The sequence below is a fragment of the Phalacrocorax aristotelis genome, chromosome 7 (assembly GCF_949628215.1).
Source record: "Phalacrocorax aristotelis chromosome 7, bGulAri2.1, whole genome shotgun sequence".
NCBI lineage: Eukaryota > Metazoa > Chordata > Aves > Suliformes > Phalacrocoracidae > Phalacrocorax > Phalacrocorax aristotelis.
In genome coordinates this window covers 47,085,929-47,108,924 of record NC_134282.1, presented here as the reverse complement: position 1 = coordinate 47,108,924, position 22,996 = coordinate 47,085,929, and the positions used below count along the sequence as shown (strand labels likewise).

At 46.5% G+C, this 22,996-nt stretch overlaps 1 protein-coding gene across 2 annotated transcripts in view; it reads right to left on the bottom strand.

Annotated features, from left to right (window-relative positions):
• NTRK3 (neurotrophic receptor tyrosine kinase 3) overlaps positions 1 to 22,996 on the bottom strand; it is a 218,698-nt gene that overhangs the window by 14,148 nt on the left and 181,554 nt on the right. The window contains exons 15-16 of one of the 2 annotated variants that reach the window (XM_075100594.1): positions 20,872 to 21,115; positions 8,625 to 8,699 (exon numbers count right to left, since the gene is read on the bottom strand). In XM_075100594.1, coding sequence (XP_074956695.1) covers positions 8,625 to 8,699; positions 20,872 to 21,115 — 319 coding nt within the window. The remainder of the gene's footprint in view (positions 1 to 8,624; positions 8,700 to 20,871; positions 21,116 to 22,996) is intronic. The other variant, XM_075100595.1, reaches the window with a different exon arrangement.

Sequence of the window (22,996 nt, the reverse complement as noted above, 5' to 3'; positions counted from 1 at the left end):
ATCTATTTCTTGTTAAAGTCAGATTCACTGAGCATAGGCCTGGCAGCATAAAGGCAGAAATTTAACACAATGCAGGGTACGGGAACTCCCTATAGAAGCAGTCCCTTTCTTTACGTGCTGCTGGACCACGATCTGGCAGCTCCTGCTTGGTTTGTCATTTGTGAGTCTTCTTAAGTAGCAATGAAACACTGTAAGCATGCTGCCTGTTGGTTGATCAAGGGGCATCTATAGAAATCTATAGCTGAGCATGGAGTTTTTAAGGGGGAAGGTTAGATGCTCAGATCTGCACCTCCAAATCTTAATAGTGTCTTTCATATCTAAAAACCGGGCAGGCAACCCAGAGACTTTTATGCGCATTCATGGTACAGAGGTACAAAAAATAGAAAGTCTTTTTAAAATAGAAATTCGTTCCGTGCTTTCCTGAAGACTTCTAGTACTTTAGATTAGAGGACGGGGTCTTAATGCTTTACCAGGATGAAAATCTTTCAGCAATAAAATAGCTGGATTGCTCCTTCTAGCCAGTTTCCTGTCGGCCAATTGAGGACAGTTCACAATGGTGCACTTCTTAATGGTTTATTTGGCCTATTTAAGCATTTTGGGTGACAGTGCTTTCCTTCAGATACAGGTTCTCACCCTCTAGTTGAACAGTGGTTTCTCAGCAGGGAAACATCACAGAAATATAGAACAACTTCAGAAGACAGATACGCGTTCTCTCCTAATGAAAGCAGTGCAGGCACAGATGGCATCTCAGACAAACACGTTGTTAAAATAAAGAGCTCATCATTGGAGGCTGCAGTGTCACACCTACTAATGATGTGATTAAACTCATCAGTGCTGGTGGGAAAGCTGTGCCAGCTCTGGTACTGCTGAATGGAGAGCTGTATTTCATGGCAGAGGCAAACACCGACCTCTCGCCCCTATCATGAGTTAGGCCACTATAGAAACACATGGGATATATGATGCTAATAGCTAAACTTCCAGAGACCTAAAATACAGGAGGTTACCCTCGACATGCCCTTCTCATACCTGCCTGAAGCATCCCTGTCAAAAGGTGGCGCAGCACACAGGGGAGAGGCTGCAGATGGTGACAACAGCCAAAGAGGGACAGGCACAGAAAAGAGAGACTGCACCAATCTGGGCACAGCTGCGAAGGAGGAGCAGCAGCAGCACTGGGAAGTGGCAGAACTACAACCAGCAATAGCCAAAATGGTGGTATATGCAGAAGGTGAGGCTCGTGTTTGCTGCAGGATTCTGCTGGAAATCAAGCTAAATTTGAAAAGTTGAAGGAATCAAGCATTGCATCCTCTTCTACTCTATTTTTCCACCTGACACCTTCTGCCCATTGCGGTTTTCTCCATTCTTTATCAAATTTTCCAGATGCCATCGAGTAGGACAGAGTTTCTGGATTCCCATGCATTTTAACCACTGTGTTAAAATTCTTCCTCCCTACTTTATTTACCCAGGAACGTAAATAAATAAGAAACCCACAAACACAGGAAACCTGGTTCCCAGATGCCATTAGAGCCTTCAAGCATAAGTGGCCATTACAGAGAGTGTTAGTTGCTTTCTGCTCCCCTTCCTGCTGCCAGCCAGATGCTCCACCCCAGTGAGCGCCACTGGGACCGTTTGACAAAGCCAGCGTGTGGTAGGACACATCTGACTGTTTTTGCCATAATATAGTACAGCTTCTAGATGGCCAGCCCTCCAAACTAGGTGAGTTTTCCTAGAGGAGTCTCTAGCCACCACCCCTCCATTAGGGTTAGCCACAAGAGGAAGGACGGAAGGAGAAAGTGAGTCTAAAGAAACCACTAATGTTCTGCAGTGTCTGATAGGATGAATGACCCCTGCAGACATATGCTGAGCAGGCAGGACCGTCCTCAATTATGTCATTGCTGGAGCATTTACTTCAAGGAGAAACGTGACTACAAATGCTGGGCTTAAAGCCTTGACTGATTTCACTGCCTCTGGATAAGCCGCTCTAGTCCAAGAGCGTTAGGTATGTGTGTGCAGCATGCACAGGCAATGACATGCATGGCTGTGTATGAAACAGCTTTACAGCCCAAAGAATAGAGCTGAAAAGACCCCCAAACAACCCTATTAAATTTCATTCTGCCCTCTTTCCTTTGTGAGACAGGGCCCTAAAGGATTTGCTAAGGTATTGATGGGTGCCAATCCATATATCCCAGTGGGCAACCCACAGCCTCCCTCAGGAAATCACAAGCAAACCTTGTCTACATGATGGAAATTTCCTGCTTGCCACACTGATTTTCCCCAGCCTCATCCTTATCACATTATCCCTGTACTAACTTCTATATACTTCTCTCAATATTTTCTAACCTTTAAGCTCACAAGTTTATAAATATTTGCAATCAGGTAGCACATCTCCTCACTCTGGTCATTCTTTAGACAAACTACTTACATACAGCTCTTTCTATCCTCAGCAATCAATTGCTTCACACTGTCTTTGTTTCTGCCGCACCTCTCCAGAAGCTGTTGACCTTATGGATACTCTTTGTGGGGCTAAGTCAGGGACATGTGGTGGTGTAATAAGAAAGTATTTAAAATAACAATGCTGTAGAGGCACACACGTTGCTCCTTGACTTGCGTTCTTTACATGGATGGCTTCGGGAAAGCATTTGTTTCACTGGCACACTGAAAGCCACAAGCTTGCTGGGGAGCTGCCACCCCACAAGGGACTGTGTTTGATTCAAAGAGAACAGGGTTTATAAAGACAAAATGCTACGTGGCCTGGGGCAGGCACAATCTCACTTTACAGCGATACTAGCTGTATATTGATCAGAACCGGCTCGGTGCTTTATTAGCCACCCGAGAGGTGCAATGAGCTGCTACTGGAATTTGTGCTTGATAATCAAAGGCATTTGTCATTCTCCGAAAAGCTCAATGAGTAGGTGTTTGATTTGGGTGCATGTGAAAAACGGAGGACAGCAATCCAGAGCAAGATGCAGGGAGGCAGCGGGCACAGGTAGGGTGTCCTGCTGCCCACTCCTCGTTCTGACCCACGAGGCATCCTCATTGTGGCATCCACATGGCCCTATGGACACCACCCCACAGGGCAGGACCCAGCAGCCGCGTGGCTCTGTGGCTCAGCAGAGTCCTCCACCACTGGCAAAGCTTTCCCTGATGAAGCTTGAAGAGCAGCAGCCATTGCTGCCATTCAGCCCCCAGCCACCTGGCACACATAACTCCCTCAAAGCCCTCCTTTCCATTTTGGCTTTCCCACATTTCCTAGACAAACTGCTCTGGTTTCTTTCCTCCCTCTCACTGACAGGTATGGGTGGCCTTGCTGCCTTCTCATTCCGCCTCCCCCAGCTTGACTTTTAAACTATTTAACAGCTTTAAATGCACCTAATGAGGTTTCAGTCTGCACTTTGCTGCCATCCCTCTGCTTCTCTGACACTGGGAAGAAGAGTGGTTTGGAAACCTTCCGTGGACTTGCTTGCATTGGAGGTCTAATTACATGGTAACTGGTGACCTTGTAAGTACAGAGTAATCTGCTGTATAATACCAGTGTAAATTATCCCAGTACTTCTGTCTTTTCCACTGCAGCCTTCTGCAGAGATGGAAATACAGCTGGTTAAATGGTAATTAATCTTTGAATCATTTGACACTTGCCCAAGCCAGTGAGGAGTAACCAGCAGAAGCCCACTGGCTCTGCACAGAGCAAGGGACCAGCTCAGGAACCACCACTCTGGGAGTCTCTGGTGTCATCTGGCCAAAGCAGGGGCTACTTTGTCACCCAGCCTCTCTGGGTGTTGACTGCCTGGGGCAATGGGTATGAGCTGCTTTCTTAGAGCTGGATGTATCTGTCTCCTGCATCGCTTACTTGGAGGGACACATCCAGGGTCATCTGCAGGCAGAAGAGTGCATCAGGGGCGTGTGGATGCCTGAGGGGAACAGGCACCCACCCTGTCTGCATTAGCAGAGGTTCAGAGCAGCTCATCCATGATGGGGTGAGCCGTCTGGAGCACTTTTTTACCCCCACTGCAAGGGAGGTGTGTAATAATGCCACCAACGCTTTCCTCTGAAACCATCCAAACCAGCCAGGCGCAGCCCCACGCATTCTCCCTGCAAAATTCCTGGAAAACCAGCCAGCCATCTCCCTCCCCACTGCGAGATGCACTTCATGCCTTCCCATGCTGACAGCCTGTCGCCCCAGGGCTGGGGGCTGCCTGTCGGACCCCTGGTACCTTTGTGGCAATGAAATATATTTGCACACATTTTAGACCTGCTGACATCATTCCCTCTGGAGAGCTTTGGGTTTTTATAGTAACCACTGTAATGATTTTCAGATTATAGACTAATAAAATATTTTAATTTGTTAGGAACATTAAGGTGGGCACTGTAAAATTCTTATGACATTTAAATAGCGCTTAAAAAGGTGGTGGTGGGGTTTCTGAGCGCATTTCTTTTCCAAAAAGGAGCACTGAAATAGAAAGTCAAAATCCCACATGCTGGTACCAAGATCAGCTCTGACACCTCCCCTCCGTGCCTGTTTCACTTGAATGCCTGCCAAGTTAAATAAGCAAACATGGAATTTCGGCATCCTAGTTGCAAACTTGTTTTTGTCAAGCGAACCTTCCTCCTTAGTCACTCCGGCCAATTACACCGCGCAGCAGTGGCCTGATGTAAGTGTGTACGACTCCGTGTGCCGTCGCCCTCTACGAGCTGGGTCACAACTAATGGGTGCTGCAATGGGTAACATAGAAGTTTTGCACCCCTGCCTGTACTCGCCTATTTCTTTCCCCCCCTCATTCAATGCACGCTCTGATTAACTAACTGGACAAGACTGTAAAGCAAGCAAGTCACGGGTCTGGAGCATCCCATCATTTCCATGGCATGCAACATACACTGTGTGCTGCAAGGCAGGCACACTCCGGCCCCTTTCCTCTGGCTGGGTAACAATTGCTTGATTTGGAGTGAGTAAGGCTGCACTGAATAAAGCAGGGGCATTTTGGAGGAGGAAATTTGCCTAGCAGCAATATGGGTTGATATGGCTGATAGCTGTGCTTTGTTTCCTAACCTGTAAAATGGGGCAATGGAACTCAGTGACTTCTCAAAGATGCTGTGCATGTAATGACTTGTACAGTAAAGTAATAAATGGCATGGAAAGCCTGCCAAGAAAGGGAAAAATAGTCAAATGTTTAGCTCAGGGTTAGTTATACCTGGCAAAAGAAACAGGGTTACACAATGAATGTTATGAAGAAGAATGACAAAGAAGTTCCTGTGTCCTGAGAGTACTTTTGCCTTGTACCTAAACTAGATCATGTAAGATTAACGGCAGGTGATTATGTAAAGTCTATACTACAAGGCAGAGGTAAGTGTGAACTCGGGCCTCCCCATTATCATTGCCTGCCCTTACACATTCCCTTTTGAAACCTCAACAATTTTTTGTGGAGAGGATTTCTGGGTGGTTATTTTGGGAAAACTGTGTTAAATTTCTTGCTTCTGTGCCAGGTACCTGCTGTTTAACAAACGGGCCATGACTAAGCATAGACTGGAAATTAGAAGTTAAAGCAATGAGATTCTGGGACTGTCTTCCCTTAGGAGCACATTTAATAGTGGTGCTTGATTATGAAGAGGATAAATCTGATGTGATTGATGCAACAGAGGATAGGATTTGATGATCCAGGGAATCCCTTCCAGCCCTCTTTACTCCTAATGAATTTATTTTTTAAGGGTGGGGAGGGGGGATGCAGTGCTCTATTGATGGCAAACAGCAGCAAAGCATGTAGATACCTGCTGATGGGTAGTGGGTCTCCATCCCTAGATTTAACCACTTCCCATCACCAAGAAGGCGGAGCAGGTCTCTCTCCTGGTTCTGCCCATCTGAACATACCAAACAGAGATGGGCACAAGGATCCTACCTGCTTCCCTCTTTGCATTTTCCAACTACTGAGGACAAATTTCACTCTCCTTGAACCAGTACCACAAGTATCTCAGCTCACAGGTTCCCTGTGTATTTCTAAGGTACTTACCTGTCCCCCAACACCATAAAGACTGTGTCCCTTGCAATCTTTCTTTCATGTGACTCTTTTCAGTGAAGATGAGCAGGGATCACCTTTTAAAAATGGGAAACTGAGGCACAGAAGGACTAACTGAATTTCCTACAGCAACAGAGGACATCAGTAGCATGGAAGGGATCTGCAGTCCAGTCCATGGCTGGGATCTCACTGCTGGACTCTTCTTCTCCATATACCTAACTGAGCTTTCCCTTTCAGAACACAAATAACAGAGCAGAAAGTGCTTTTCAGTCCAAGACATTCACTGGTCTAGGATTCCCATCTGCTGTCCAGCCAAGGGGGCTGAGCTTGGGGCTTCTGAGGGCGTGGTGCAAGGTTGTTTCAGAAGGGATGCACAGGGAAAGTGTTCATGTTCCTTCTCGCCCCCCCGAGTAGTCTTAATTCTTTAATTCCTACTCACTAATAAGATAAAATGCTGTGATTTTTGCAGGATCAAATGGTGCAGGATAAGCTAAGGGATTTTATTAATTAGCATGCTTTCAGGGCTGGGAAAAAAAAAAAAAAAAGAAGCAACATGTAGATGATAGCTATAAATATGCCTAAAGCATTACCTGCCATAACATTTTAGCCAAGGGGAGGCTGTCATGTTAGTGTTGGGCATAGCACTCTGATAGTGAATAAAAATTATAAATGAGAGGACAAGCCTTTGTCTCTCCAAAATGTGGCTATTCACAGACACGTGCTACATTTCTCCAGGGCCTGATCCTGCAAATAATACCAGGTGTAGCACTTCTGTGTGTGATTGCTCCTCTGGCTTCCCAGAGATTGCTTGGAGCAGTGAGTGCTAAGCCCAGTGGTAAGCAGTTGCAGGATCAGATTCATAGTGTGCCAAGCATTTTGGATTAAAAGAGCTATAAAGAAGTCACATATTATTACGTCACATTGAAAAGGTCAACCCCAGTATTTGTTCTGTCATAAGGACATGATTGAAAGGCAAAAAAATAGTGTCAGGGCACAGGGGAAAATAATATTTTTTAAAATGCCTTCAGGGCTGAGGATACAAAATTACATCAGTGCTTAGAACTAAATTCCCATCCACACCCCGCAATTTAATTTTGGCTCAGAAAGGCATAAATGTAACAAAATCACCTTTCAGTGGCACATCTTCTTATCTGCTGACATATCCCCTGTAAAATCAGCAATATCTAAACTCACACTCCCATGTGATTCTGGCAACAGGAACTGCCAGAGCTCTGCTCCACCACAGATCCCGGGAGGGCTTTGTGAGATCCACTCAGCTGCTTAACACCAGGTAGGCACTTGCTTAATCCCTGTCCCTGTCTGGGCAGGAGAAGTGGTGGTGACACTGGGAGGAGGCTGGACCAGTCCTTCATCACCTGGCCAGGAGCATATACCTCGCCTAGCAACGTCACAGGGAGGTTTGGGTAATTGGACCCCAGTAATTTGTCACGGCTACTTTGCAAATATTTATGTCAATCTCTCTGGGCTTGCTGGCACAGGAAAGCTATGGAGAAATAAAGTGTGAAAGCCATCACTTTACTGCCTTAACTTATGAGGGGTAATAACTGCTCTGCACAGACAGTGTCTTTGGGTGGATTAGGATAATTCACTTCCATAATGGACTCAAGCAAAGGCTCCCCAACTTTCTGGAACGACAGAGCACTTCCTTGTGTTCCAGCAGCAAAACTACACAGGGCAATCAAGTTCAGTGTTTGCCCCTCTCACAGGCTTTTGCAGCTCACCTCCAGTAGCCTTGCAACTTGCTGGCAGTAGCTTCTGGGATGCTGTGACAGCTGGGGATCCACTGGGCTGAGCATCCCTACACAGAGGCTCCAGCATGCAGCAAGCACAACGGGATGATGGCTCGCCTCTATGGGAGGGAGGGCAGGGTGAACAGAGGTGTTACCAGCCCTCAGCTGGTTCACACGGCTCCCATCAGCCACCGCCTTGGCAAACCCAAATTCCTTTGCACTGCCAGAGCATTGAACCCACACCGATCTCTCACTGCCACTCCACTGGGCAAGGGATGGGAGGAGCGCTGAGGCAATGATGGTTCACAAGCACTCAATCGCAGCTGCAAGCACCCAACTGGTCAGACACCGAGGCTGTGTCTAGACTAGCAGACAAAAGGCATCAGGGCTGGCATGTGGCAGTCCAACTGTTCAAATGGTCTGGTTTTAGTCCATGCCAATTTGACAGTGTCCAAACAACTGTTGAGAGGACAAGCCAAGGACAGTTCCTGGTGAGCAGTGCAAATGCCACCCTCCTTGGAGGCACAGAGTGATTTAGCTGTATGGAGACAAACCATGCTGCGCTCGCTGCCATCAGAGCCAGAGGACAGCCTGTGCTGTCCACTAGTACAGACACAGCCTGAACACCCACGGAGGAAGATTGCACTAAGGACTTTTGCACTCTTCCCATATTATATCACTGTACAGACAAACCCCAGAGAGTTGCTATAGTAGAAACATGTGCAGTTTCCATCATACACAAGAGTCCCTTCTCTGCCAAATGCACTAGACCCGACTTAGTCCCAAAGCCACTCAACCCCACGTGTCATTTCATGCTCAAGTGGCACCAGTCCCCCTCTTCCAGCTGCCCCAGGGGTCGAGATCCACTCACTGTTGCAGCTGCCGGTGGTGCCAGTCTCTGTCGCTGCCACGCTGCGCTGAACTGGCCCTTCGGACGCGGCCCTTCCTGACAGTGAATGGGTGAAAACAAGGGAAGGAGACAAACAAAAGAGAAGGGAAGGGTGAGAGAGGGAGGGAGGGATGGGGGAGATGAAGCAAGGGGACAAGAAGGTAAAGGGTATGTCTTTAACCAAACCGTACGTCTTTCACTGGCTACAACATCCCAACGCTACACAACCCTTGCTGCGAGGGCATGGGGCAGGTGAGACCCCCTGGCCCTGGTCACCAGCACCTGCACCAGTATAGAGGGAGGGCAAGGGGTGAGCACTGGTGCTGGGCGAGTCACATGGTGCTCTGCCTTCCTGTAACTTCTCCTTGGACTGTGAAGCCTCATCCCTTGGGGGACCCAGAGTCCCTCTCTGACAGGAGAAGTTTTAGGAGGCTTGAGCAGTTCCTCTGTACCTGTAATTAAGCATCCTGCTCCTTGGCCATTGCCAGCCCTCCTGGGCACAGTGCAGGGACCCATCTGGCTCTGTCAGCAGAACAAGACCCAGGCCTGATGGCTTTACCCAAGAAAGCTTGAGTTGGCCAGAGTTAAGGGCATCATTGGCCAGATGTTCCAGTGAAGAACCTGGTACATCACCCTGCGCTTCCTCAAAAGTCTTTGTACCATCAGTACTGTCATAGATTGGGGGAGGAAGAAAGAAACTCATCCCACAGCTTCCAATCACCCACAAACATGCCAGCACTTGCAAAACTGAACCTTAGGAGGGGACAAAGGGAGCAAAATGATGGAGCAGGAAATACAGCGCTACTTTTCCCTGTGTATCAAAGTAGGAGGGATTTGGTGAATGGGAGGGAGTAGAAGGGGTAGGGATCTCAGTGTGCAAATTAAGAGTAAATGATGAGCATAAGATCCGCTGACTTTCTAGTAAGGTGTTCCAATAGCACTAAAAGGAGACACAATCCCAAGGGGCAGTTGGTGAGCATGGTGGTTTGGGGGGAGACTTCTGGCTGTGTTACTTAGGAGATTAGGCTGACAGCTTCCCAGGGAATACCAAAAATATGGCCTCAGGGTGTGTCCAGCGAGTCATCACCCTGGGCGCCTTCCCACCCCACACCAGAGCTGAAAACTGAGATGCTAAATGTAGCTGACAGCTCATTCTGCTTTGGGAATTGCCCCATGAATGACTGACTCACCTCCTTTCCCCAAAAGTTGAGGTAGGAAATGGGTGGGGGAAAGGCTTAGAAAATTGTTTCATGATGGTTGTTTAAATTGCCTCTGCATTGCAATGTTACAGTTAGGGAAAAAGAAAAGAGAGGTCTATCACATAAAGCAGCACTCTAAAGCCAGCTGTGGCAGAGGTATGGACATTGGAAAGAAGTAGAGCAAATGAAGTCATCCAGCAGTGGAAAAAAACATCAATATAATATAGTGCAGAACAAAGCAAATTCTACCTCAAACACAGAGCTGATAGAGAAACATCTTCCTCTGTCAGATCTATTACCATGCATTTATTCCAATAACAAATAACTAACCCAGAGAGTAACCCAAACCTGATTTATTCCTCCATCTAAGTAAATATGAAGAGGCAGCTGAATCTGACTGTAAAAACCACTGATCTCATATGTTTTCCTTGTATGTATTGGAAAAAATAGGAGTGCAGTTTCTGCCTTGCTGCCAGGGGATGCTGGCAAAGCATTTGAGCTATAGATATTGTATCTTGTCACTAATGACTGCAGGGAACTAAAAGGGATTTGGATTTTTTAATGCTTCACATTAATTGATAATTTGGTCTCAGAATCCACAGTGGAACACAGGATTTGCTATATTGGATCAGTCTAGTGGCCCATAAAATCTGGCATCTTGCCTCAGTGATGCTCAGAAAAATTATCATCCAGTGTCTTTGCTTATAAGGTTGCTGGCCATATAATTGTAACAAAGGAAAGGTCTTTCTGGCCTGCACAGGAAGCCTCTTTAAAACCATGAAATGTGGCGTTGGTGGGGCTTTATTACTTTTTTTTTTTTTTTGGTAGTTACAGCGCACTCTGTAACAACAAACATTTTCAACAGGCATGCTGCTGCTTTTCCTCTTGGTCACCACAGCCTAAATAGCAAGAAGGTGAACTTCTGTTTTCAGAGGGCAAATGAGAACATGACTGGGGCCAGAGGAGGGGAGATGCCTTTTACTGAGCAGAACAGTATTGATTAGGTGGTGCAAAGATTTCCCTCACTAATTCCTTTACCAATCTTATAATGTGTTGACCACATAACTGGATGGGGAAGAGAGAGGTAGAATCACTTAAGCGTTCCAAGTTCAACACACACTAAGAAGATTCCTGTTTTGTGTGTGTGTGCAATTTTGTGCATCGTTGCCCCTTGATTGTACATTGAACATGCTCTTTTTGACAGCCTAGCCCTAAACAGCCTGTTTATTAAAGACAGCTGCTTGCAAAGAGGGGCTTTCTCCATCCAGCTGGCGTGGAGAAGGAGCTCGCTGTGGCTGAGAGAGGCAGGACTATGAAACTGGGGGGAGTGGATCAAGAGGGGAAAGCCTGCAGAAACTCTGACCATGCAGGAATCAGGAGGAATAAATAAAGGTAATGGTTTCTCTCCATGCAAAAATCTTAATTAAGGAGGATAATGAAGATATTTGCATCTTAATTTTTCTAGGAAGGTCTTCAGTTTGTCTTGAAGCAAGGCTTTTCACACTGGGGAAAACCTTTATCTCTCTCACTCAAAAAGTCACTACCCCACCCCAAAATCAGATAAAGAAAAAGCAAGCCAAGTCATACTTTATCCATGCTCCCACTAAACTGGCTTATTACTTTGCTGCCTCCAGTTCTTTTGCTTTTGCTGATCATACTGAGGTTTGGGGTTGCTCCCCACCTTTCCTGACCAATGTATGATCTCATGGCTGTCCCCATGGTAAAGGAGAGCTGAGATCATGGTTCTGCAGATGGGAAGGCAGGGGAAAGCCACTGGCCAGCTGGGATGCAGTGGGAAAATGGGTCCAACAATGTAAAGGAGATGAGAGGGGAGGGTTTTACACATCCAAGTCTACCTCAGTTGTAAGTAGCAGTGCTCCTTCCCAAGAGTGAATGGTTCATTTCCATATGCTCAGGAACACATACTATGTTTCTGGTCCACCTGGGGCTAAAATAATGAAGCTCACTGGCATATGATTCTCCACCTCCTTCTGCTCTAGCTACTGTTTAAATCAGGCCATGTTGGTAAAACCTAGGAACCATCAGCTCCTCTGGCCTGCTCTGTACAAAATCCTTCCTTCTTTCTGGTGACACCACAGAAGAACATGCATTGGCTGGATCTGCACCATGGGAGAGTCTCTCTGGCTCAAAACTAGGCACTGTGCTCTTTTCCATGTATCGCACAGCTTTCTGGTTAATGGGACATTCAGAGTGGGAACAGTGGGAGGAAGGGAACACATTGCATGCAGGCAGCCTCTAGCACGTGGTGAGGACCACACTTGGACAATACAAATTAGAACAGGGGAAAAAACAGTTTCACAGTCAAGAGAGGTGGGGGAACTACGCAAGGATGGGTGGGGATCACCCTTTCTGGATCTGTTGGCTGCACCCAGGGAACACTGAAAATAGAAAAGTATCCTGCCCTGACTAGTTAAGTTTTCTGGGAAGGGAATTCCTTTGAAGGAAATACTTAAATCCCTGTGGGAAACTTTCTGTCTCAAGTTTTCACAGCAGAGGTGAACGGGCGTGGGTAGTTTGGTTATATTGAGAAACAATCCCAGCTTTCTGAACTGAAGTGAATCTCTGACTTCCTGGGGACAGTGTCACCACCCCTCAGCTGGGTCCAGCATATGACTGGTTACTCCCAGCACTTTCCCCAGCTCCAAGTAAAGCAGAGATCAGCTGGACAGCTTTTAAGAGCAGCCAAAGTCCAGTCAGCTGGGACCCTGACCTCAGCCAGAGATGCATAGGGGAGAGCATGGAAATGAAAGAGCTTGCAGCATATGTCCCACAATATCTTCCAGTTCTCAGTAATCAATGGCATAGGGATTTCCTGAAACAGGGGAGGTATTTGGTGTCTGGTAGCCCCGATAGATTACTTTGCTTCTACAAATCTGTTTAATCACTTTTTCAACCCATCTCAACTCTTGGAACTTACCACCTCCTGAGACAAGGAGTCCCAACACTTTACTACCTGCTGTAGCATCTCTGCTGGGTCTGAACCTGCCATGAACATCACCAGGTCTTTTAGGTGAGGAAATACTGAACAACAAACAATTCCTTCCTATCTGACTACATCCATGATCTCTGCAAATGGAAGGTCAGGAGTTAAAAACCATCAGGAAGCTAAACTGAAAGGCTTTGAACTCGCAGCTCTCCAGAGCTCAGTCCAATGGTTGGGAGAAAGCAAAAGCCTCAATTCAAATGTCTGGGAATGGGGCTGAACTTTGATTGAAAGATCATAAGCTTGATTAGCTCCCAGTAAGTATGTGAGGGTTTGGGTGGTTTGGGGGGAACATAGAGGCGTTAAGCGTGGACGTCAGTGTTTGGGTGAATATCGAGAGTATATTAACAAAAATCTGAGCCAAATGACTTGCAATGCAGCAGCAACTTATCCTGAGCAGAGGAAGAGGTGAGCGCTGAGGTCAAGTACCATAGCAGGGATTTTTTGTTTCCCAAAACAAACTGCTTTTTTGTGCCTGTGCTTCAAAGATGTCATCAGATTGTGAGAGCTCTTCACCTGCCACATCCCTCTCATTACTGAAATGAAATAAATGGCAACAGCGTGAAAACAGCAACTCAAGCAGGAGGAAGACAGGTAGACAGTGAGGAAAAGGGGAGGGGGAAAACAGGGTATGGGTGGAGGTCTTGGCAGGGTAGAGACTTAGGGAAATTATCATTTCTGAGAAAATGCCAGAAATACAACACAACCTAATTTCTCCAAATAATTCCTCTGCACTCAAGCTACTTTGTGTGAAGGGCTCTTACTGTTTCAAACAGGAGGGAGGGGAAAAAAAATAAAAGACTCAACATCTGTTTTTCCCTCAGTGTAGGAATGGGGAAGTGTTGGGGAAAAATGTCTGGCTAAAACACAAGATGATGCTGTTACGTCTTCCTTTCAGGAGATAAGGAACTGTGCCGCAAATTCAATTTGCAGAGGTATTTATAGGAGCCACAGAGATATCAAAGACCAGCATGTTCAATATCACACTGACTTTTCCTGCACACAGAACACACCAGGACAGGAACTGAGACACTTAACCCAGACACCCACATTCAGCAGTTCCCTCACCTTCCCTGTTTCCAGCTCTACTACAAGTTAGGGGAAAATCTGTCCTTTTGTCCCCAAACCACCAGTCAGAGTAGTTGTGGGGCACCATGGCATGAGCTGTTCCCACCTCATGACGCATAGAGGTGTCATCTAGGGGGAACAACGGCAACGAAAACAAGGAAAGAAATAACAAGTCAGGGGTTGGGGTGAATGGGACACATGGGGTAAACAGATGCTGAGAAGGGCATGTAATACTTTCAACAGCAGGCACAGGCTCCTGCACATAGCAAGACAATCTCTGCCTGGCTGGCTCATCTGTATCAGTACTAGGGGTCTCCAGGTCACATCTCCAGGTGACCATGAGACTTTCCTGCCCTTACTTATGACAAAGCAAGACATATTCTCCAGGTTCCCATTTAATACAGGAGAAAAATTAAAGTACTTTTCACTTCTAAGTTCCTTTTCTTAACGCAACATATATTTACAGATATGAAATCTTCTAAATACCCTGGCAGACAGGATAGAGAAAGAGTAGCACATTATATTTTTGACATCAGAGAAAGGGTAGAAGAGACAAAAGGCAACGCTCAGCTGCTTAGTGTCTGCACCGCACTTAGGTGCTGGAAATGGTACTGATGCTGGAACCTGAATGTGACACACACATTGTACCATCTACACAGGATTACACACAACAGGCAACACAGCCATGGGCTGGACTTTCTTTCCCCCACCCATCAACATTGAAATGGAGTCTAAGCACAGAGTCTGGGTGCACAGAGCCTGGCTCACACTCTGTCCAGAGCTGACCAATCTTGCCAGCATACACCAGGTCTACAGTAAAACCTGAGAGTGGCAGCTTTTTTTGTCCCCCAAAGTGAGTCAGTACCATATCCCAGATAGAAATTCAGAGGGAGTCTTCTTCCCCTCTTCCTGTTGGCATTCTCCTTGGTAGGTGATGGTGCAGACCCCTAGTGCACTCATCACAGGGCTTCTTCCTGGTGCTAACAGGGCTGGGCAGCAGTTTCCCTCTACTAGGCTCAATCTCCCATGCTGTAGATGTGCTGCATGGGTTGGACAGCAAAGCAGCAAAGAGATCATCGGGGGACAGAAAAGCAGGTGTTGTACAGCTGAAGGATACACAGGGGTATTAAGGAGCCCTGGCAAGGATGCACAAAAATGCCAGTGGGAGAGTAGAGCTAAACCTCTGCAGGAAGTTCAAAGCTGCTGGGAACAGAGCACCGTTCAATGATGGTGTGATCATTTAGGGACCCTCTATCTGGGAGAATGTGGGTCAGACTAAATTTACTTTCAGTGTAAGGCTTGTCTATTAGTCTTATCTACCGTGCTGAATGAGCCTCCAAACGAGCATGACCCAGGCAGCTGCTAAACCTTGGTGATCTATTACTTGCGTGGAAGCTTCACTGGAAAAATAACTGACTGTACCCAGGAGAAAGAAAACAATTTTGAACTCCAGAGAAGAACTAAAGTAAGAGATGGTCTAGGTGGGAGATGGTCATCAGGAAGCAACCTGACAATGGGTACTGAAAATTATAAAGAATATGAGGTTTTCTCTAGCCATTTTAAAGAAAGAGAAGAAAGAAAATGTTTACACAGTAAACCTTTATGTTTCAGAGGAGGAGGCATCTGCCAGAGGGATCCAGTGTTTTAAAGAATACTGACCTAAGGCCAAAGACATAGCAAAAATGTTGTTTTGATTCTAATGGTCTAAGGATGTGAGAGCCAAGGTTCATAGGAATAGATATTAATCTTTTATTAAACCAACTGATACTACTGAAAAAAAAAAAAGAGCTCAGAGAAGGTTTGTGTGTCTAAAATTCATTCTTTTTTTCCCCTCCAACAATATTGTATGTTCTAATAAAAGATATTACTTCCTCCTGCAAACCTTCTCTCTCTCCCAAATCCAAACAATGCTCCAGAGCAGTAAGGACACAGAAGCAGGGAGTGTTTGTTGTTATTATGTTTAGCTCTGTGTTGCTAGAAATAGAAATGTATTTTCAGAGCCCTTTGCAAATCCTGCACGTCTTTTTTTTTGACAAGCAGGTGTCCTCTGTGTGATGAACTGTGACCTAGAGTACACTCAGGACAGACCTTGGGGAAAGGATGGAGGTGAATCCCCTAGAGGCTTCAAGCCCAGCACAGGATTTGGGGCAGGACGCCAGAAGGGTAAGACATAGGAGATCTGGACAGAGGGATATTTTAATGAGGTTTAATGCGTACATAAATTCCACCTCTACTCGACATATGTCTTCACTGCTGGGTTCCCACCCATGTCAGGACATTACCTTGGAAGTTATTAAGGACTGTTGACTATGAGTTAGGACTATATTCTTTTCTAAAGATGAAGAAATACTGCCCTTTTCCTGGGCAGCTGCCACATGATTTTGTTTTGGAATGGAATTAAACATTTTGGGGGAAGAAAGGAAAATTACCTGGATTTTACTGGAGCACAGGTGAGTTCAGAGCCACAGAAGGGCTCTTGGAGCAACCAAACCCCTGTCTGCTGGGTTAAAGAGCAGCTGGGGGTCCTAAGCCCAGCCTGGTAATGCCCCCACCTCTGCACAAACCTCCCAGCCACTGTGGCAGCCTCCAGCTCCCCAGGCAGTGGGGGGCAGGCACCGTGTGGCTGACTTTCTGCAGCCTCAATGCCACACTCAGCTGAGGCACAACGTCCCTGACCTGCAACATCCCACCACCTGCTGTCACAGTCCTGAGTCATACCTAAAAAAATCGCCTACTCACACATTTTTTTTTAAAGAAAACAACAAGGAAAACTAAATCCGCCCAAATCTTTTCTCTCCAATATGGATATATTCCATCCTGCCTTCCCACAGAGACCCACACCAAAGACTACACAGCACATTACACAACACACCACAGAAATGCTTCTTCAGCATCCCCGCCTTTACTCTTCACACAGATGCTGGGCTACGTCTCCCCAGTCCCTCCACTTTCCTCCACTTTCTAATCAGATGCTGTTTCACCTCTCCCCACTACCTACACCTCCACAGTCATCATCTTTCTATCCTGTCTTGTTGAAAGAAGGTTTAAAGGCACCAGCTGACAGGATCCCTCTGTGATGCACAAGGAAAAGGACGCATCTGTCTTCAGGCAGAACATGGAGAGCCTTGCGGAGAGGGGAAACAAGCCTCTCTGCTGCTTTTGTTACACAAATGTTTGTTTTCTGTATCCAAATGTGTAACAGGAAATTAAGCAGTTCACCTTTGTTAAAGCACTTTTGCATCCCACAAATGCAGGAGCCAGATGGTGTTCTTTCTTTGTTTTAAAAGATTAAAAATGGGAAAGAAAGGAAATGGCTAGGGGCTAAGCTTCAGCCTGGAACACACATATCCACATGCCCAGTTATCCGCGCTCATGGGGCCTGGGCAGGAGCAAACACGGGGACCCAATGGACTGAATTACATTTCCTTGCAGAGAGCTCCAGACCTGTCACTTTCTGTCAGCTTCAAGCTGGAATCATAAAATAATTAAGGTCAGGAAAGACCTCTAGAATCATCAAGTTTAAGCATCAGTCCAACACCACCATGCCTTCTAAACCATGTCCTTCACGTGTGCTTCAGCACCATGTCTGCATATGTTTTGGAACACCAGCAGGGATTGTGACTCCACCACCTCTCTGGGCAGCCTGTTCCAGTGCCCGACCACTCTTTCAGTAAAGAAATTTTTCCTAATATCCAAATCTAAACCTCCCCTGATGCAGCTTGAGGCCATTCCCTCTTGTCCTGTCACTAGTAACTTGGGAGAAGAGACCAACACCCACCCCACTACAGCCTCCTTTCAGGCAGTTGCAGAGAGCAATAAGGTCTCCCCTCAGCCTCCTCTTCTCCAGACTAAACAACCTGAGTTCCCTCAGCTGCTCCTCATAAGACTTATTCTCCAAATCCTTCACTGTTTTTCCAGAAAATGACAATTCTCCCTGAGCTGCAGCTTGGACATACAAAGCAATATTTTCTAGAAACCACCTAAAGCAGAACTTTGCTCCAGGTTCTACTGGTGGGAATGGCAGCCTGTCAACTGGGGAGAGCTGCTGCAGAAACAGTGAGAATCAGGCTTGGGAATATAACCAGGCAGGCTGTATATGTGACCAGGGGCAGCACCAAAGAGTTTCAAAGTTAAACTCTTCAGCCACATCTCCACCTTCCTTAAGTGAGACCCAGGAGCTGTTTGGTTCTCACACTTGAGCTCATTTACTCTCTGTCTGTATCAATTCAAATGCTCTCACTTGGGTTACCTTAGAGGATTTTATGATAGGTCTGTGCACTAGAAAGGTTTGTCTCAGGATCCTTGAAGAGCTGGTTTTCATGCAAGAATTGTTAGGAATTAAAAATGCAAGGAAAATAGAGCACAAATGCACAACTGTTGTGAAGCCATATTGTTTTTCTCACCTATGTTTGCAGGAGAAACTGAATGCTTCTTCTTACCAGAGTTAAAGTCAAGCCTAATAGAGTCAATTCATGAGCTCCATGTGGCTTCAGTAGTGTCATAACCAGGTTTCTGTTCAAAGGGTTGACTACTCTTGTTCATAGGGAGCTTAGAAGTGCAGGTTGCCACATAGAAACTAAATAGATTTCCCAGTCCAGAGACGACAAGGCTCACACAGTTCTTGCAGAGTGTGAATGCAGTGGTGCTGCGCAAAGACAGAGGGAGAGGAGATGACCAGTATGAGATAGTGGTGGATGGGGAAGGACAGAGATTGTCACATTGTGCACCAGAAGGGTGAATAATAAGATCACCTCCATGTGCTCTCCTGGTAAACATGTCCCACATGCTAGTGATTAGAGCAGGATATTGAGAAATGAACCTGTCTGGGTTCTTCTAATATGCTGGGAGAAGTGTGGCTAGGCTGTGGCTGGAGGAAGGAAGGAGGACACTTCTGCTTTTTGCTGGGGGGAATATATGGCCTGGATGGTCTTCCCAGCTCTGCCACTGAATCCTGCTTTGGCCTTGGGCAACTCATTAAAACCCTCTGCCCCTCATGCCACCGATGTAAATATGGGCAATCAAAACCTTAATTTGCTAGGACCCCTGTTTGGACTGTAACAGGAAAAGGTCTCTGTGCATGCAGAGCATGGACTTACTGATCAAGAGTTTTTGAAGTACCAAAAGTCAGTGAAAACAGAGAAAGGAAAATCAACTAAGAACAAAAGGCTGTGCTGGTCTGAAGCTCAGCTCTTACACTGGTAAACAGATGATAACTAGTTATTACTTTGGTCTGCAGGGCAATTTGTGTTAGCAGAGAAAAGTCCACCAGAAAAGCCTTACAGCACTGTACAATTTAGCATAGAGCAGTTCTCAGCAAAGCGTTTTGCACAGACAGGATGAGGTCTACAGGACACCACCACAGAGAAGACAAAAAAACCCACAACAGTGAACCGACCTATGGAGACCTTCTCAATTCTCACTTTCTGGAGGCTCTCCCAGCCTTCACGTGGCAATAGCAGCAAATTCTCCCATTGAAGAGAGACCTCTCAGTGCTGCAGGAACATGAGTTTGGCTGGGATAGTCTCAAGCAGCGTAACACTGACTGTGGTTGAGGTAGGTCTAACACAGCTGAAGAAAGGAGCCAGGCAAGAACACGTGTAATCACACAGGCTGCTTCTCATCCTCTCCTGGATTTTCTCTTCCCTACTTGCTGCCTTCTGATGATTCTGCAGTAATGGGACTGTAGCCACCTCTCTTCCCTCATCACTGCCCAGTAACTGCACCGAGACCTTTTTCCCAATGTGGGCTTTTGTGCTGCACAGTGAAGATTCGTTCTCTCACTGGTAATTAAACTTAGTGATAACCCAATGTCCTGGGCTGGGAGAGGTGATATGTCTCAGGGATCTGATTACATTTTTTGCCCTCCGCAACACAGTAACTCCACTTGCCATCTGCCTATCACATAAAGAAAACCACCTGAATCAGATCAAGACCACAGGTCAACCCTTTCTTGGGTAGCTGACGGAAATCATTCTCAAAGCCAAACGTTCATGTTGTAACCAGAAATAAACCAGCATTAGACCAAGCATCAGTTTAGAAACCACTGCTCCCTAGCCTAAAAAGCCTTCCTCTGCTGGTGGATGGGCTGGCGACAAATGCCTGCTCCAGTGTGCTTCAAACTCTGTACATCACAGCTTCTCCTGTAGCTGAGGAAGGGTGAGAAACACGCTGCTCCCCCAGGGAGGCTGCCATCCAGGGCAGATAGGGCAGTGCAGACAGGTACATAGGGACTGTGCAAGACAAGGAAGAGTGCGAGCACATACCACAGAAGAAAAGGCTGGAAAGGCATTCCTGACTCATTGAGTCTGTCCCCAGAGACAAGTGCAGGATTAGCCTCTGCCCTAAACCCAGGTATTTTTGTCTAGTTGCTTCCTGAACTTCTTTAATGACAGGCCCTGAGCAACCTACCACTGGCAAATTATTTCATTGTCTAAATGATGACCCTGATGGAAAAAAGTGTTTTGAGGTCGAACCTAAATTGCCTATTATTTCCTCTTCCATATTTTATGCATTTATCCGTCAGTCTCTCAGTTGCCTTTTCTCTAGGTCTCTGTATTAAGTTTCTTTAATCTAACACCAGAGGTCACAGCCTGTAGACTTTGTCATCTCTTTGAAATACCTTTAATTTATCAATGTCTTCATAAAAGAGGGAGAAAAAATAGGAAGGAAGTAAGAATGGGATGACTTCAGAGCCAACCCAAAGCATGTGACTGTGTGCTGCAGTATCACAGAGAGCTCTGTGTGTAGGCATCTGCATGGGTGTCTGAATTGCAAGTATGCACAGGACTGAAAAGGAGTGAGGGCAGTGGTTCAGGGATGCCTGATCAACACCTGTGTACATGTTTCAGTGAGGGAATAACCAAGAAAGTGAGCCCAAGAGCTCCAAAAACTGATTTCTTGTAACGTTTCCTAGTCTCCCTTTGCTCTGAGCACCAGACTGCTGCTGGAGCTGCCTTACCCTGTAGTAATCAGTGCTGTAGACATCTCTTGACATCCCAAAGTCTCCAATCTTCACCAGCAGGTTGGCTCCGACCAAGCAGTTCCTGGTGGCCAGGTCTCTATGGACAAAGTGCTGGGAGGCAAGGTACACCATTCCAGAGGCGATCTGGCTAGCGATGTGGAGCATCTGGGATAGCCCTAGCTCCCCTTTGGCTTGTCGAGGCTGCCCATCCACGAGGATCATAGCATCTGGGCCATGTGCCCTATAGGGAGGAAGAAGCAAAAAGCATAGAGTTGGGTCTCAAAACTGACCAGGAGATAGGAATCCCACACAGTCGCTGTTCCTACTGGGGTGGGTACACACAGCTCCAGTAGGAAGAAAAAAAAGAAAAGCTTAAGAGAACAGGAGGTTGGGGGAACATTTGGTGGGTGAGCAGGTGCCATACATCCTCCTATCCTTACTCTTCCACAAGCAACCTCTTACAGCTACTGATGGAGACAGACTACCAGGGCAGAGGGACCGTTGGCTTGATGCAACGTGGACATTGTACTCTGGCAAGAGCTATGCAAAACTAATGAGTGTCCAGGTATTTACATGTGTGGTCCAGTTAACTCTTATACCTTGGAAACCTCCTCAGAGGTAAAGGTATCACCCTCTTTTCTTCCACAGCCATCACATTCTTTGTACCTACTCTCTTTATTAATCCCAAACAGCCGCCTCTGTTTTCTGCAAACACCATATCACCAAATGACCTCCCCCTGTTCTATACTAAACAACCAGTGATCACATAAAAGATTTCAGAGGAACTCCAGCAACTTCATCCCTGGAAAATACCTTTCATACCCTAAGCTATCCCAGATGTAACACAGGTACTGTAAAGTGTGCAGGCATGAGCAGAGGTACAAAGGTTACACCTGAATGTCGGCAGATACAGAGAACATCCTGAGCAACAAAAGGAAATATTTTGCTGAACCAAGTGCACTGCAAATGCAGGACTGAAGGTCAGCCTCATTCCTGTCCTGTCCCCTTTTTAGTCCCCTTCCTCGCTGTGTACCAAGCCTGTCTTTGCTGTGCTCCTTCTGAAGTCTCTTCCCCTGGTAGAGCTCACCCTGTGGTAGCCAGTGTGAAGGTGGAATAACAAAAGCCCTCATATTTAGGGAAAAGCAGGAGATTTTGCGGTGACCTTCCTTCTTGTGACTAAGATACAGTACAGCATTTCCTCCAAGGCTTTCATACTGTTCTCTTTGAAATGATTCTTGGCGTTTCACCCCTGTCATCAGCAGAAACCCCATGGAGCGCTAGCAAATTGAAATTACACATACAGAGCTTTCCCTCCTTCTTGACATGGGACTGAATAACCCACAAGATCCAAACTGTTTCCCTCCTTCGTCCCTGTTCCCTAATTGCTCTGTTGGGCTTGAGGCTGCACCGAAGGGATTAGCATCCAGGCATTTGGGGCTCAAATGAGTTTTTTCAAATGCCCTTGTCCTGAGCTACCTCCTGCTGCCCTGCCACTGGGAACATGGCTCTGAAGGTCCCCTCCTGGCAGAAAGGACAGCTGGAAGAGGAGAGGAACTCCAGAAATGAGTGCTGACAAGCCAGGAGTGTTTTTTAGGAGCTACGAGTGGGTGATGCTGCAATGAATGTGGGATGAGCTGGCTGGGAGCTGCACTGCAGTAGGCAGGGCTGGGGCTGCCGGGGGAATCTCGAAGGCTCGCAGGCATGGTGAGAGCAGCAGCACACTGGAAGAACTGCTGGGGGCAAGGAGGAGCAGCAGAAGACTGTATGCAGAAATGACTGCTTGATGTCTTATTTAAACAGCCCACAGGTGGGTTTACCCCAGGAAGTTACCTGGTGGTGACAACAGATGTCAACAGCAGGTGAAGCTGAGCTAGGACTGAGCAGGTTAGCTAAAACCAGCAAAGCAGGACAAACAATAGCTTCTAAAACTGTGCTGGACAGTTTGTACCAGTCATGCCTTGCAGTTACACCAATATTTAGCTGCAGCTGATACCTGTTGTCATCAAAAGTAAATATTCCTAGGTGAGAAGTGAAGGATAAATCAGTATCTCATTACTGCCACCTTTTTCAAATTCAGTACTGGCCCACAAAGAAACATCTGTGTCTGAAGGGAACAGGTGAT